We start from the raw sequence: 16,946 nt of genomic DNA, 5'->3' as shown, positions 1-16,946 counted from the left end.
CAGCTTCAGGGGTACCCAGACCCGTCACGGCCTCTAGCGCTAGTGCACGTGACCTCGAAGGCGGGGTGGCACTGCTGGCCTTACGTAGGTGTTTGTATTTTGCGGGATTTTGGCTTCGTATTAACCCAGGCCCGTCACCGCCTCTGGCTGGAGTGCGAGTGACCTCACAGGCGGGGTTTGACCGCGGTTGCGGGGTAAGTTTTCCCGGTGGTACTAGAATCGTTGCTGTATCTTAGCCCGTCACCGCCTCTGGCATGAGAGCGTGTGACCTCTAAGGCAGGGATTGTCCGCGGTTGCGGTTATGTTGCATTTAATCGCATATCGTTCGGCCAACGACACCGGTCCTATACCGATACCGGTCGACTCGTGGCTATTCTCTCGGATGTTGCTCTAAGAGCATTAATGGGCCCTGACTGGGATTCTTTAATTTCCTTAACGGAATGTGTTGCACTGTACTGCTGATTTGACTTGCACTGTAGCACATTGAAGGTATCGAAATATAACGCAAGCTAAATATGTAAAACTTGCACTGTTCGCAACTCGATCCAAAATGATCGCCTGTAACTTATCAAGGACAAGCCGGATCTTCTACTCGGTTCAGGATTTCACTCCACTGAACTCTACTTATGCGTTTTACGTTCGCGCTCAAGGTTTCGGTGCTGTTATGTTTGTCTTTCGTTAAGCACAGTGAGCTAATTTATCTTGCCTAATTTTAACGTCTTTTTAATTACACGGAATGCTTATTTTATTCTTATTTTGTCCCTAATGTATATATTTGAGTCTTTAATATTTTATATTTATTTATATTCATTTCAATTTGTAACAGCATAATTTTAACATAATATTAATCGCTTCCCCAACCTAATTCTAAAATTATACAAATCAAATTCATGCTGAACTCTAGTAAGCTGCTGGCACATTGCGTTTATCTCCAATTATACCTAAGCGTATAGGGTAAAGATGCAAAACGGTAACAAGGTGGAAACAGCACCTGAATGGCGCCCAGGCGGAGAACCATAGCGGCGGGGAAAGCGATTTCGACGGTGCAACAAACGGGGAAGAGGTGCCAGCCCTAACGATAGGCGAAATTGAGGAGGCCATCATGCAGCTAAAGAACAACAAGTCAGCTGGAAAAGATGGCATCGGAGCGGAGCTTATTAAAAAGAAAAGTTGGCCGTTTGTCTACCCCGATTAATTGTTAGAATTTGTGATACGGAACAGCTACCGGAGGAGTGGAAAGATTGGGTTATCTGCCCGATCTATAAAAAGGGCGACAAGTTGGACTGTGAGAACTATCGAGCGATCACCGTTCTCAATGCCGCCTATAAGTGCTGTCCCAAATCATTTTCCGCCGTCTATCACCAATTGCGAATAGATTTGTGGGAACTTATCAAGCCGGCTTCGTCGAAGGTCGGTCTACAACGGATCAAATATTTAGACTGCGGCAAATCCTTCAAAAGGGCCGTGAATACAGAGTTCCCACGCATCATTTATTCGTTGACTTGAAAGCCGCGTATGATACCATCGACCGGAAAGAGCTATGGAAAATCATGGACGAGAACAGCTTCCCCAGGAAGCTCATCAAATTGATTAAATCTACGATGGATGGTACACAGTGCTGTATTCAGATTTCGGGTGGATTGTCAAGTTTATTCGAATCACACAGAGGGGTTCGTCAAGGTGATGGTCTTTCATGCCTGCTGTTCAACATAGCGCTACAAGGTGTATGAATCGAGCGGATATCAACACGCGGGGCACGATATTCAACAAATCTAGTCAATTCGTCTGCTTTGCCGATGACATGGATATTATCGGCAGAATATCTGTGGCGGTGGCTGAACAGTACACAAGACTGAAGCGCGAAGCAGAAAAGATTGGGTTAAAGGTAAATACGTCTAAAACAAAGTACGTGCCGGCCAGTGGAACCGAGGCCGAACGACACCGCTTGGGCAGTAGTATATTGATCGACGGCGATGAGTTTGAGGTAGTCGATGAATTTGTCTACCTTGGCTCACTGATAACGGCGGACAATGATGCCAGCCGTGAGATTCGGAGGCGTATTATCAGCGGAAATCGTGCATACTCTGGGCTCCACAAGCAATTGCGGTCCCCGTACAAATTGCACCCTGTACAAAACGCTTATTAGACCGGTTGTTCTCTACGGGCATGAAACATGGACAATGCTCGAGGAAGACCTGCGAGTGCTCGGAGTTTTCGAACGATGAGTGCTAAGAACGATCTTCGGCGGTGTACAGGAGAACGGAGTATAGAGGCGGAGGAAGAACCATGAACTCGCACAGCTTTATGGCGAACCCAGTATCCAGAAGGTGGCTAAAGCTGGACGGATACGATGGGCAGGACATGTTGCAAGAATTCCGGACAACTACCCTGCAAAGATGGTGTTCGCCTCAAATCCGGTAGGAACAAGACGACCAGGAGCGCAGTGAGCGAGATGGTTAGACCAGGCGGAGCGAGATCTGGCGGAGAGTACTCGGTGCCCGAGGAATTGGAGAGCGGTAGCCCTCAACCGAGTTACATGGAGAAACTTTGTTCGACAGGCTTTGTCTTAGGACGGCAAGCCACCTAAGTAAGTAAGTAAGTAAGTGTAGCATACAAAAAAAGCAAAGTTGCTTAAACTACACAGAGCTTCGCGCGTTATAACGCCGGTTCTGACGCTGATCAACACCGTCTATAAGGTGCTCTCCCAGATTTTGTTTCGTCGTCTATCCCCAATAGTAAGAGAAATCCTAGAACCGTATCCGATGGGTTGAATGGCGAGCCATGCTACTACGGATCAAATTTTCACTCTTCGACAAATCCTCCAGAAACCTCGGGAATGCTAAGTGCCCACGCATATTCTCTTAAATTTCAGCGCAGCATGCGATACAGTCGAGCTCTAACAGATAATGCACGAGAGCGGTCTTTCGGACGAACTGACCCGGCTAATCAAAGCTGCCCTGGAGCAAGTGATGTGCTACGTGCGAGTTTCCGGGGCACTCTCGTGCGTCTATTCGGAAATTCCTTTCGAATCCCGCAGAGGGTTGTAAGTTGCGACTAACCTTCGCAGCCAATCTCAACATCGTTGCTAGAAACCTTGGAACGGTAGAGACAATCAAGGTCTGACTAAAAACGGGAGCTTGGAGGATTGAATTACAAATCAATGTGCCAACATCCAAATATACGGAAGGAAGAGGCTCCAGAAAAAACAACGTTTGTTTCCCACGGATAGTGACTATTGACGACAATGAGCTCGTATATAATACGAGTAAGGAGAATCAAGCTGACAGTCGAGCCTACTTTTTCCTCCGCAACACGCTTGGATCAGGAAGCATACACCGCCACACAAAGCTGACGTTGTACAAAACACTAATCAGATCGGTAGTCCTTTACGAACAGCCTCAAGAACTTTGCTTATGGAAGACATACGTGCACTTGATATATTTGAACGAAAGGTGCTGCGATTTTTGGTGGAGTGCAAATGTACAAATGGAAGGCGGAGAATAGCGCAGGCGTATGAATCACGAGCTGCAGACACTTCTTAGAAAGATTCCCATTGCACACCTGGCGAAATTAGAGAGATTACGGTTGGCCGGTCAAGTCGCAAGGATGCCAGATAACTGTGCAGTGAAATTAGTTCTCTTCAACCCCATCGGCACTCGAGTGCTTGAAGCCGACTTGCATGTGTCGAGACGTTCAACGAATTGACGAGTAGCCCAGAACAGGGCACAGTGGAGAGTAATTCTTGATACAACAAAAGTCCCCCCGACTAAGAAGTAAGCATGTACGTGTGACATTTGGGCTCACTTCTCACCATCTTGCAATGACTGACTCGCACACAGTTTACGCAGGAAGCTGTCAGACAACTTTCATAAAAAATTTAGATGAGCAAAAGGACCCGAGGATTGTAAGGTGAGGTGATGGTGATTGTAAGAGAAGACCCGCCGCGAGTGAAATGAGGTGAAGGAGATGAATGTAAGGAATTAAATAACATCATCCAACATTTTGAACAATGGTGAACGACTTTTAAATTGAAAGTTTTGGAATGCTTACAATAGATATCAATAAAACGTTGAAAATTCACACCCAATACGAATTTAACGGAGGTTCAAATTGCAAAACCATGCAATTTGAGTATTTTTGAAACTCACAATTTGTAGGATCCAAAAATAATGCAAATAAAATTTCGGAAATATAACTCATCACATTGTGCTGTATGGGTTAGCAACATAAGGCTGAAAATCATAAGGCTGAAACACGAAAGGCTGAAATTCGAAAGGCTGAAAACTAAGTAACGCCTACATAAGGCTGAATGGACAAAAGGCTGAAATCTCATAAGGCTGAATGTTCGAAAGGCTGAATAACGAATGGCTGAAACTTTGAATAAACAATGTGTATGTAATGCTAAAGGCAGAAATTTCAGAATTTTTCACAATTTTAACTTAAATCGAAGAAAACTTACTTAATTTTTGATAATTTTTTATAAATTATGAAAAATAATTACACTGCATTTTATAGTGTCCAACGGGGAAAGCGTATCATTTAAGCTTAACCTGTGCACTGAGAAGGCATTGCATGCTTTTCATCTCGTTTCAATGTGTTCCAGTAAATTTTTACAATGATCCCATGTTTATGTGCCAAACACATTCCTAGATGATTCAGGACGAGACGGCCGCAGGCCGCGAGTGTTCGCCGGCGACCCGCCGTCGGAAGCGCCGGCCACTGCGGGGGGGCAGCCCCCCCGCAGAAACCACCTCTATTTAGGTGCAAGCATTTTCCTAGGTTTACTGACTAGTAGGGGTTATCCCTTAGTTGAGTCCGAACGAGCGGCAGCGAGTAAGGACAGCATATAACGAACACTTGAGCAGGCAGAAAGCCGCGAAAGTTTTATGACATACTCGCCCGTATGAATAAAACAGTTCTGTTTGCTTTGCTTTCCCCTGGCAAACCTTATAGACGAAGTCTTATATATTTTTCAGCCTTATGATGTTTCAGCCTTTTGATTTTCAGCCTTTCGTAGCTTTCAGCCTTTTGAAATTTCAGCCTTTCGGTTTTCAGCCTTTCGAGATTTCAGCCTTTCGATTTTCAGCCTTTCGTAGGAGACCCGTGCTGTATATTGTATATTGTCATGAACAGAATTTTTGTTTCAAACAACAAAACAACTTTGAAAAACTTTTGCTTTTGAAATTGGCGGAATCGATGACGACTAATTGCACCTTAATTAACATTTGCGACATTTAAATCGTGATGAAACTTATAATGATCGTTAATTGCGTGATTATTACAATATAGAATTATCATTTAAATTGCATGATTTTACTTGTTTATTGTGGAATACTTACCAGATTAAAACCAAATCGCTTTCATGCGCTGGTATTTCGCCTTATTTTCTCTATCTAAGGAAATATCACTCATCAGAAAACAATACTGTTGAACACCAATTTAAATACTTTCGTTCGTCTGGTATATTTGTTGTTGAGATATTCAAGCAAAACTGACAAACTGCTTTCATTGGAATTACAAAACATCAATCTTGGAAAACAAATGATTGTGACCTATGATTCGTAAATTTCTATTAAATAATTAAAGTTAGTAAACGGCGTTCTGAATAAACGACGTGTTGCTGTGTTCTAATAACTCCTTCCTGATCAGTTGTTTATTTGCTTTCAACTACTGCTGGTATGTGTAGTTTACTCCTCTTTCTTGTCCTCACTCTCGTCGGCACTATTTTCCTTATCATCACCATCAACGTCGTCCTCTTCGCCGTCCGGATTATACTTGATACCTTCTTCGTCCTCATCCTCTTCGTCGTCACCGTCCACCTCCGCATTTTCTGCCTCAGCTCGTTCCATTTTGCGTGCCAAATCGGCTTCGTCAGTGGCCGTGACGACTTTCGGTGCCATCTGAACCTTGAACACACCGCCAAGTTCCTCGATTGTTTCCTTTATTTTTTCTATTGCGACTTCCAGTGCTTTCAGGCCATCGGCCTTTTCCGGTGTTGAGGTTGTCATGACTTGATTGATGGTTAAAACAAAATTTTAATAATCAAAAAATGCTAATTATCATTACATATTTACCATATAACGGAGGTGCAATCAAGTTTATTTTTATGGGCAGTTCTTCGGTTGAGAGTTCCAATCCTGCTCGCAGAGCAGCTTTAACAGCATCAATACCCTCATAACCGTAACAAGCACATTCAATATCGGCACGAATTTTAACGGCTTGCGAGGTTAGTTTTCGCTTAATGTTGCTCAACAATAACTCCTGCACTTCTGGATCCAGGCCGCATTCATCAAGAAGAGTAGGATCACTAAAATTAAGTTTCACGTTAACACAACAAATAAGGAACCACATTTCAATACTTACATTACACACTGCTTGAAAACATCATAGGCAGCGGCTTTGCTCTTTAGCTTTTCCTCAAAATGCCAAGCTGTTTTTTCGTACAACTCCTCCAGCTGTTCGTTGGTAAACTTCATCATATCCGCTACATGCCGCAGAATCGAGTTCACAGCTTTGGCTTTAGCAAATCTCTCCGTGCATTTTTCCACGTCTTCCGGCGAAACGCGTCGTTTGGACAAATCAATATAACCTTTGAATTTATCGACACGAATAACAACCACCGGTTCCGTTTTACCTACTCGGATCAGTTTGTTAATCGAACGGATACGTCGACGGGACAATTCCGACAGTAAAATCATTCCTTCGATGTTGTTGTATTCCAGCAGGTACACATATGCTCCCATCTCAGCGATGGAACGAACATTGACCATGACAACATCCTCAACCTCCGGATATTTTTGCTTGTAGAACCGACACGATAACACCATTTTGTTAATGTAAATTTGCTGCAGGAAAAAACAAAGTTTTAATTCAACGACACATTTAGTTTCCGTAGCATTAGTAATTCTATGCTGTTTACGGGGCTTGGTTATAGTTACTATATATATAGTTCGGCGGATAGAAAACCAGGCGAATTGGCAACCCTGATTTTTGAAATTAAATTTGAAATTATGGAGAAATGTGCAGGTTTTTACGGAAAATAATCGCTAGTGGGTGTTGAAAATGACTAGTTCTATGAAAATAAAGTGTGTTTATTAACATTAGTCCCACAATTCGAAGTTTGAAAAACGTTTGGCTCCGCTTTTGACGTTTATTTGGCTCCCGATTTTTGAATCCGCCGAACTATATATATAGTAACTATAGGCTTGGTACCAACCAAGCTTTGTTCTGCGATAGGAAACTAAGCAGTTTTTCACTAGTTACAAATGATTTCGACGCAACAAACTGACTCAAGCGATGTGCTATAAAAGAAGCTAATAAATGTTGATATATTTACCCGTTTTGATAAAGATTTCAACCAAATTTAAGGGAATTTAGTTAACTGATGTAATATACATGTGGCAAATGCCGAATCTACGCTGACAGAAAGAAGGTAGAAGAAAACATTGACTAACGTCAAACTGGAGCAAAAGTGCGAAAAGCTTTGTACTAAAACAGCAGGGGCATCAGATTTGCAGAATTTAGGTCAAAGATACAATATAATATTTATCATTATCACTAGCTGACCCGACAAACTTCGTATCCAGCTTTCCACGAGCGATAATGGCGGTGATTGAGCACAAGTGTGCACAATCTTTTGACATTCATTGGAGGAGCGTCGAGTTCACCCTGACGGAGTTACTATGGAAACATCCATGATTGTTTGTTGTTCGACTGTAAAAATGTTAACTTAACATCGTTAAGTTTTACAGATCAGCGGAAGAGGAAAATAATTGAACGGAAGCAAACTTTTGTGGTTTGTGGTCATAATTTCCTGAAAGCACCGGCTCAAAAAATATCCTTTTGTATTGTGCGAATTGAATACTCGCGTGCACTCAGACAAGCATTAACTTTATATTGGTCGAGCCGTAGCCAAGTTGGCCAGCGTCTCGGTCTGATAAGAAACTTTCCGTTGCGCATTTGGACGTTATTTCCGAAGTATGCGCAAACTACGAAGCCACAATCCATAAAACTTCTTATCTGTTCAATTATTCATCGTACACGAAAAGGTGGAAAATTAGCAATACGTTTCGCTTCATGTGCGAAAACTAAACAATGTTTATATTTTTACACTTGAACAACAAACAATCATGGATGTTCCCATAGTAACTCCTTCAGGGCGAACCTGATGCTCCTCCAATGAATGTCGAAAGATTGTGCCCACTTGTGCTCAATATCCGCCATTATCGTTCGTGGAAAGCTGGGTTGCCACAAAATTTGTGGCACATTTAATGTGTTGTACCCTAGGTTGTACCATAAATCGTGAATCTCGGATGACCTTTGTCATAATCTCGAGTTTTGCAAGTTTCTGCGGAGTTCATGTAGAAAACAACTCCCCCCATTGCTTAGCCTGATAAAATATAGCGGATAGCATTGAAATATTCGCCATGATTGTATAACATTTAGCCGAATACCACTTTGTGGAACACCACATCTCGTTTGAACATAACGCGGAATATAGAGTTTCGCAGAATGCCATTTCTCAAAAAAAACCTTATGCGGGATGGACCATTTCACGGAAAATCTTTTCGTAGAAAGTACCATTTCGCAGGGCTGACCCAACTTAAGAAAAGTAATAGAGGTCAGTAGATCTATAGAAAAATAAATAAACCTACACTGAAACAAGAATCATGCGGTAATTGGGTCCTAAAGCCCTATGTCGTTTTTAGCTTGAATCGATGAGGTTAGGGTTAGGAACACATATTTTGATATTCAATTTTATATTTTTAGGCTATTGCCGTTAAAAACCTTTTTTTTTTAATTTTGTAAGATTTTGAACAAAAAATAAACATTTGGGCAACCTTATATAGACAAACTATAGTTGTGCATGGTTGTGTCAAGCGATGTCTAGACAACACGAATTATAAAAAGAAACCATAGTATGTCTTGAAATGTCACGAAAAACTTTTTGTTTACCTTCACGTCAGGGATACCAGATTTGCAGATTTGTCTGCAAATTACAGATTTTTGGAACGGTCTTGCAGATCGTTATAAATTTGCAGATATTTGCAGTTTTTCTGACTTTTATTGATTTGGTGCAGATTTCTGTTCGAAGCTCTTTCAACTTTCACAGACTTCCTAAAAAAGTGTGCAGATTTTCGCAGATTATTTTTAAACCAGAAAATTCGAGTAGCCAGAAAACTGCTCGATTTTTTCGGTTTTCGAGCAGTTGCAGACATTTTTTTAGAAAATATGGCATCTCTGCTTCACGTTCATGTGATAGTGTATCAAAAAGTCAAAAGTTGCAAAAAGTCAGTTTTCGGATGCAACACCCGCCATCGAGATGCGACCGTGTTTGGTTAGAAACGCACAGAAATTTTTGGTCAGCCGTTCGCCCTACTGCTGATTCACGTCGGAGTAGCAGAACATACCAATCTGATTGATTATACGGTGTCAGTTTCGACTGGCGTTTTTTTTTCATACTGTTCTGCGGGGTCGATTGTACCGAGATTATACTGTTGGCCATCAGTTTGACATCGTTTAGTCGTTCTTAGCGCAAACTAGATTTGGACAAAGTCTAGCACCGTGAATCGATGGATTGGAATACATTGCCCGAATCAAAACTTTTATCCGATAACTAGTACAAATTTGATGTTCCACTTCCTCACGACCAGCAAAACGCAGACAAGCACAAGAGACAACTGCGAAGCTGTAACTGTCAAAACGATCAACTGCTCTAATGTCAAACCAGAGTTGCCAGTGACAAAAAGTTATCATTGTTGCCAGAAACGTGTTATTTCGTTATGTCAAGAAAGATCTCTAATGTCAAGGGAGAATAAATTACAATATTTTTGTTTTTTAATTTTTTAATGCTCTGCATCTTTTTAAAAAAGAAAAAACTATACTCTGGTAGTCATAATGGGAAGCTTTATCGTTCCTTCTAAAAAAATCATCTTTTTATCACAAATTTTAGGACCCAATTGTTACCATATTAGAGGATAAAATTAAGAGGATACACCAGTGAATTTTTGCAGAAAAGATTTCTGTTTAGCTTAAGCAGTGTTCTGGTCAAAATTACTATGCTTTACATTCGGCGTTACCCCGATACATAACCAATATAACAGAATCCTATAGTCAAAATTACTAGACATGACCATGAAAGGTGGTAAAATTATCTGAGAAGATATTACTTGTTCAAGAATCATGGTAAATTTGAATAGCTTTTTCATGGCCTCCAAAAACCCCCACATGCCAAATTTAGTTTCATTTGCTTGATTAGTTCTCGAGATAAGATGAAATTTGTATGGGAGCCTTCCCTCTTAAAGGGGGGAGGGGTCATAATTCCCCTCCTAAAGAGGGGAGGGGTCTCAATTCACCACAGAAGAAATTTTTGCTTTAACAACACCCACATGCCAAATTTGTTTCTATTTGCTTGATTAGTTTTTGAGTTAATGGGGAAATTTGTATTTCAATTGTATGGAGGTCCCCCCTCCCTCCTAAACAGGGGAGGAGTTCTAACTCATCAAAAAAGAATTCTCGCCTCTAAAAACCCCCGTTTGCCAAATTTGGTTTTTTTTGCTTGATTAGTTTTCGAGATAAGCGGGAATTTGTATTGCATTTGTATAGGAGGGGGTTTAAAGGGAGGAGGGGTCGTAATTCCCTTTCTAAAGGAGGGATGGGTCTCAATTCTCCATAGAAGAAATTCTTGCCTTCAACAACACCCACATGCCAAATTTAGATCCATTAGCTTGATTAGTTCTTCAATCAAGGGGTTGGTCACTCGGCACAGCCGTTTTTATGTTAGGCGACTTGAAACAAGCCGAACTGTGCCGATGCTGTACCGAAAGTGCCGAACTGCAAGATTTGTTAAATTCGTTATAATGTGACAGATCTGGCAACCGTGCTAGGTGATTTTGACAACTGGCGGTGCTCCCATTTCATATGTAAAATTGAACCGTTGTGTAAAGCCCTATAAATGTTCTTTTTATAAGGCTTTAGAGGTGTGCCGCTTGATATCTCTGAAGTGCCGCGGTACAATGCCCAAGTAACCAGTAAGCACTAAACACTAGTCCTTGGACAACATTGTATAAGCATACAGAACTATGATTAAAAGCATATTTTTCTTCATATACTTCTGTAGAACTCACATAATGCTAAAAAGGCGAAATAGCGGGTTGTTAAAATGCAGCGCCACAAGCATCCAATAAGCCTTATCAGTGTTTGTTTGAGGCTTAAACGAAACGTCATTTTGTCTACATTATCGACGTATCGAAAAAGTTTCGATGGCATATCGTTTGCTTGTTATGGTAAATAAAAATATAGATTCGGTCGGGATTTAAAAAACTGAAAAAGCTAGCGATTTTTTTTTTGCTGCATCTCAAGGGGAGCAGGATAAACCGAACCATTTTTGGAAATGCTGAATAATCTTACCACCTAGACAGGGCTCGAACCGGGAGTTAGTCATGCAACCTCATTCGTTTCCTTGCACCTTTGCTATCTAAACCATAGCGGATGTGATTGAGTGAGGTGAAATTAGTCGTATTTAAATCTTGGTGATATTCCCTCTCATATCATAGCTACTTATCCTGCATTACCAATAGGGTAGAAAAAGACGACAACCGTCAGATGGAAGAGGGCACAAATAGTGGCCGCAGAATAGCAAAATAAGAAGTCAAGTACAAGCCGTTCATCAACACTTACGGCTCGTTTTAATGCAATTGACTAAATGCATTATATTGTTACGTTATATGCGCATATATTGTTTTCTTTAATGCTGATTTACGTTAATGCTTCTATGCATCAACAATGTTAATATACGTTTTATAAGCATTAAGATTGCTAATATACAAAAGTTTGGCACTTGGGATGCAGAATTATTTCCAATATACGGTTTTAGATTAATGCTTATGGTTACTTGGGTGTGCTGAGTGTCCGACCTCTTGTCTCTAATTATGCAGAAATTTGTGTTTCATTTGTATGAGAGTCCCCCCTCTTAGTGGTGGGAAGGGTCTTTAAATTTTACATATGAAATGGGAGCACTGCCAGTTGTCAAAATCATCTCGCACGGTTGCCAAATCTATCAGATTATGACGAATTTAACCAAATCTTGCAGTTCGGCACTTTCCGTACAGCATCGGCACAGTTAGGCTCGTTTCAAGTCGCCTAACATAAAAACGGTTGTGCCGATTGACCGATCCCTTGGTTCCCACCCATAAATTGAGATTGCTGACAGCTTCCGTACGCACACTATGCCTCGTATACGTACACGCGATTTGTTGCTGCTGCTGTTGGTTTTTCCATGACGTTTTTCAAACTGGAGGTAAACAAACCACCAACATCACAACCGCAAATTAGCTAGCTCTATCCAGGTTTTTACGAGCCATAATTCGCAAAGACGGCACCGCACGACCTCTTTTCCACTTACAGAACTGCCCGCAGCTGAATGCGTGAGAATTATTTCCGACATATTTCTATCTTTTGCACTCTTTAACATAATCGCTATTCCGCTTCACGCATTCTCGAAACTAATGTAGGTGTCTTCACTGCGGCGCCGTCATAGCGAATGGCGGACGTGTTCGCAATATTTAAACGGCATTTTTGACATTTTCCTAATACATCGCACGTTTTCTTTCCATACATTTCTTTAATTTTACCGTAGACGCGCGGAAAGAAAACGTGCGATGTATTTGGGAAATGTCAAAAATGCCGTTCAAATATTACGAACACGTCCGCCATTATGGCTCGTAAAAAGCTAGATATGACCTAAAGCCCTATAAAGGTATACATTTATATGGGCTGTAAGGGGGCCTAATATTATATATATATGACTATATATACACTGAAAAAATTGGCTAAATAAATTGTATGTGCATCACATATAAAATTTTGCAATTAGCTTCCGCACTTAAGAATTATGTTCCAAATCCTTACATTGTATATTCAGCTCTTATAACACCTTTATGTGCCAAGAAATATAAAATTTATAAAACCCGCACAAATAATTTATTACATGGTCGTATATAATATTAAAGAACATTACAAATACATTTTAAATGCACGGAATATGAATTTTATAGTTTGGGGTTATTCATTAATAATAAAATTTGTTATTAAATTTATCACCGTTGTTCATAGTATGTCGCTCACTAAATGAAATAATTTAGGGTTTGGTGAATAATATTTATTCGTTTATTTACAGCAGACGTACGATTGTAGCATCCAGTTACAATATTTTACAGACCCCGTCCGTTTTCAACGCATTACGTAGGCCCTTGTAACAGAAAAAGTTTTAAACCTGACAAAGAAGCAGTTTCCTTCTCGACTTAGACCTGGCATCCAGTATGTGTGTCTTACCGAGTAACGTGCCCGAAGTCACATGAAAGAGCCCAATTCTAAAAACGAGTTGGAAAAATGTTACAAGTAGACATTACCTCATGAATACTAAAAACCTGTGGAGGTAGCTTGCCGTTTACCATCATATTCCATTACAGAGTTCAACTGCAATTGTAAACCCACAACTTAAACAAACAACGCTAAAATTGTAATTATTTTTTACCTGTTTTATCACATATTCCACCCAATTAGTAAAAGATAAATTTTGGACAGTAGCTGCATATGATGGTAAAGTGCATGCTGATAATGCCTTATCCTCAGTAGCAGCAAGTTCCATTGCTCTAACCCGCTTCAGATGGCTGGATTTCCAACAATGTAAGTTCCGATTGTTTTACCGAACTGATTACCGTTTCCACCAAGAGCTCACTACTAATCCACTACGTAACCGATAGCAGCGTTGTCATATTGTAACTTCTTTCTGATAAATAAAGTAACATATTAGAAATAAGTCTTATTTATATAATAATGTTCAATCTACCTTCCGAAAAATGAAGAAGCACTACTGAAAAAGCAAAACTCTGCACCACAGCAACAGGCCATTGCTCCACGGACTATTCAGACATGTTGCCGAATTCATTCGAACTAAATTTATATGCAGTGGAACATACTTTTTCACTATTACCCAAAACTAATAGATTGTATAAGATGGTTCAATAAGAATTGTCATTTTAACACTTACATGTTATTAGAATGGCCATAGTTTTTATGTGCTACACTGTTAATTGTGAATAGGCGTTTATGAATTTTATGTGCCCCTAATCAAATGATACACGGACGTTTTATATGCGGGTTGCATATAAAACTAATTGATGGTTTGATTTCAGTGTAGAGTGGCGACAATGTCAAAATTAAAATAATTATCTGTCAGTGTCATTCCAATCGAGCAGACGACCAATCCAACGCACCTGCAGGAAAGAGAAAGAAAATACGCATTGCATACTTTTGGGATGATATGTCGCCACTCTGTATATAGTCACTCTAATATTAATGATAATATGTCGACCAACATTTGAAAAGGGCGGATAAGCCAACTGTCAAACAGAACGAGTGAGATTTCATTTTCCTATGCTCCAGTAAAAAATAACTCTCGCTCGGTCTGTTTGACGTTTGGCTTATCCGCCCTTTTCAAATGTTAGTCGACATTATGAAGATTTCGTATCTTACTTAGTGTCTTACCCCTCGGTATACAAACTTAAATTTAATTACCGTGCGAGGGACAAGACACTTCATAATATTACCGTGGACCCTCGTTTGCTTTACCGCTTTCAATCTTAACACTTTTTAATTTGCACCCCGTTGGTTTGCACAACATGTAAATTAAAAATGGTTTAAATGTCATTCTCAACATGACATCATTTGCTTATGCAGACAATGCGCATAAACGCGATTTGTTTGTCCTAATTTAGCGTGTTTAATCTGTTTCACATTGCGTTTTCCCAACGATTATGATAGAAATCCGATCGGAGAATTAAATATTCGCTGCTTCCTTGGCTGCTTCCAACTCCAACTGAATCAAACCACCAAAACAATAACAAAGAGTTGGGCGACCAGATCACGCATATGCAGAGTTGCCAGTTGTTCAAATTAAAAACTAACCCCGTTAGTTTGCATGAGGAATAGTTCAAAAGAACGGGGGTCCACTGTATCACATATATTAATCCACCTTTGCGCGTGCTTAATGGCGGATAGTGGGCGCAACTTTTGGAAAATATTTAAATGGTTTTGGCAACTTTGCTAACGTACGCTTGACAGTTTTGCAAGGGGGAAAATGTCAACTTGACGTGAGCAGAGTTGCCAAAAGCATGTTATTTTTTTCCGATAGTTGGACCCACTAGCCAAAAAACCCTCTAAATGTATATCTTTATAGGGTTTTAACTAACCGCCATTATTGAAAAAATATTTCCATAGGGAAAAGTAATATATTTTCAACAGTGTTGCCCCTCGGTGGGGATGCTTGAGTTGTCTGAACTACAGACGGTAGATAATCTACAGACGCGCAAAGAGCGTGGCATAAAACACCAATCGAACCGTCAAATCGAGACACCAAATGAGCAAAGTAAACAAAATTGTGTTTCGTATAGGATGGGAAGACAAAGTTTTGTAATCTACCAGAGATGTTAAAACTTTAACTATTGATTTACTAAAAACATATGGATTAGTTACCTTGGATATATCATATAATGCTTTAAAAAATTCAATTGGCTTGTTCACTTTGCAAAATATGCGTCGTAATTCGCGAAGTTCCATGGAACATACCAGGTGATTCACGCAACTTACTGCTGATTATAGGAAGATCGATCCAATTCTGACTAGTTGCCAAAACTGTTTAAATAATATAAACAAAAAAAAGTGTTGCCGAATTGGTAATTTTTCTCTTTGCGCGTCTGTAGATTATCTACCGTCTGTAGTCTGAACCACCCCTCTGACGAAAATGGGACACCGAATAATACTGGACGTCCTTTGTGAACAACGCCTAGAGTGTAATCCTGACTTGCCAGCGTTGGTTGCTATTGAAATTATCTTGAAAATGTACTAAAACCTTACAACAGTGCGAAAGCGGCTGAAAAGTTACCCTCCGCAAGCCCCGCACGTAAACGCTGTGTGTTGTCATTAAAGTGATTACTGTTCCTGAAAAACGATTGGCTGTGGCTCCGCGATCGATCCGGAAAAGTGTATAAAATCGTCAAAACCATGTAGTAAAAGTAAGTGTCCGTGGTTGCACCAGTGCCCCACTTGCGTTTGGTGATATTTCTGGATCGGGGCCGTTTAGTTTCGGAGCAAAAATCGCGACAGAAAAATTCACAGTGAGACCAGTGAAAAATCTGAAAATCAACAATGGCGGCGACCATCTTTTCGTCGCTGTCGCCACCGCGGTGGGCGTTCGAAGCAGCAGCAGCATTTTAGATGATTTCAATTTCGGTGGCAATGTATAGTTCCGTCCTCGTTGATTACAGAAGAAAAACTGAACAATTATCGACGTATCTGCGATTTAATAAGCTAGAGATCAATTTGGTTTTAAAAAAGACTGTCCCTAGTGTGATTGAATAACATCAGTCTCGGTTTTTATCGAAAACAACCAGTGGAAACGGACCAATCTAAAAACAAGAGGAAAAAATAAGTGGAAATAAATTTGTTTGAAAACAAAATTGACTGTGGAAAATGTTGATTTGCTGGGGGTTTCCTTTTGAAGTGTTTTATTTACATTGTTCTGATGTTTCGAAGATGTTACAAATGGCAAAATAAGAAGAAAATTCAAAGTGTGATTGTATTGTATGAAATATAGCATGGATCCAGAGCAGATTATTGTGGATGATGACTTCGATGATGGCTCCACTGATGGAGGTTACGGAGATTATGATTTTATGCAGCAAGAGCAAGATGTTCTATCCGGAACCAATCCACTAGGTAAGCCGAACGTTGCAAACCGGCTTGATCCGTTTTCCACTGCTATTACGATAATTTTCTTAAAACTCTGGATTTCTCAATGTTTTTTCTCTATAAATGCATGCCTATATCCTATTTCTTCTATCAATAGCTCTTCGGTTTATTGTCCTCAAAGTCAAATCGGGTTTAAA

General features: G+C 40.3%; 2 protein-coding genes across 6 annotated transcripts in view; one reads left to right on the top strand and one right to left on the bottom strand.

Annotated features, from left to right (window-relative positions):
* Positions 1 to 5,427: 5,427 nt before the first annotated feature.
* LOC128734595 (eukaryotic translation initiation factor 2 subunit 1) lies at positions 5,428 to 7,418 on the bottom strand. Its single transcript, XM_053828869.1, has 4 exons — positions 7,337 to 7,418; positions 6,364 to 6,845; positions 6,075 to 6,307; positions 5,428 to 6,010 (listed from the first exon to the last, which is right to left on the bottom strand). The coding sequence occupies exons 2-4, from the start codon at positions 6,825 to 6,827 to the stop codon at positions 5,688 to 5,690; spliced, it is 1,020 nt and encodes a 339-aa protein (XP_053684844.1). The 5' UTR covers positions 6,828 to 6,845; positions 7,337 to 7,418; the 3' UTR covers positions 5,428 to 5,687.
* An 8,596-nt stretch (positions 7,419 to 16,014) lies between these two features.
* Positions 16,015 to 16,946, top strand: part of LOC128737883 (histone-lysine N-methyltransferase 2C-like) — a 37,200-nt gene continuing 36,268 nt past the window's right edge. For all 5 annotated transcript variants that reach the window (XM_053832630.1, XM_053832627.1, XM_053832628.1 and 2 more), the window contains exon 1: positions 16,015 to 16,776. In XM_053832630.1, the coding sequence (XP_053688605.1) occupies positions 16,644 to 16,776 (133 nt within the window). In that variant the 5' untranslated portion in view covers positions 16,015 to 16,643. The remainder of the gene's footprint in view (positions 16,777 to 16,946) is intronic.

Source organism: Sabethes cyaneus, chromosome 2 (assembly GCF_943734655.1).
Source record: "Sabethes cyaneus chromosome 2, idSabCyanKW18_F2, whole genome shotgun sequence".
NCBI lineage: Eukaryota > Metazoa > Arthropoda > Insecta > Diptera > Culicidae > Sabethes > Sabethes cyaneus.
Note: the sequence above shows the minus strand (reverse complement) of the source record. Positions and strands in the feature narration are given on the sequence as shown.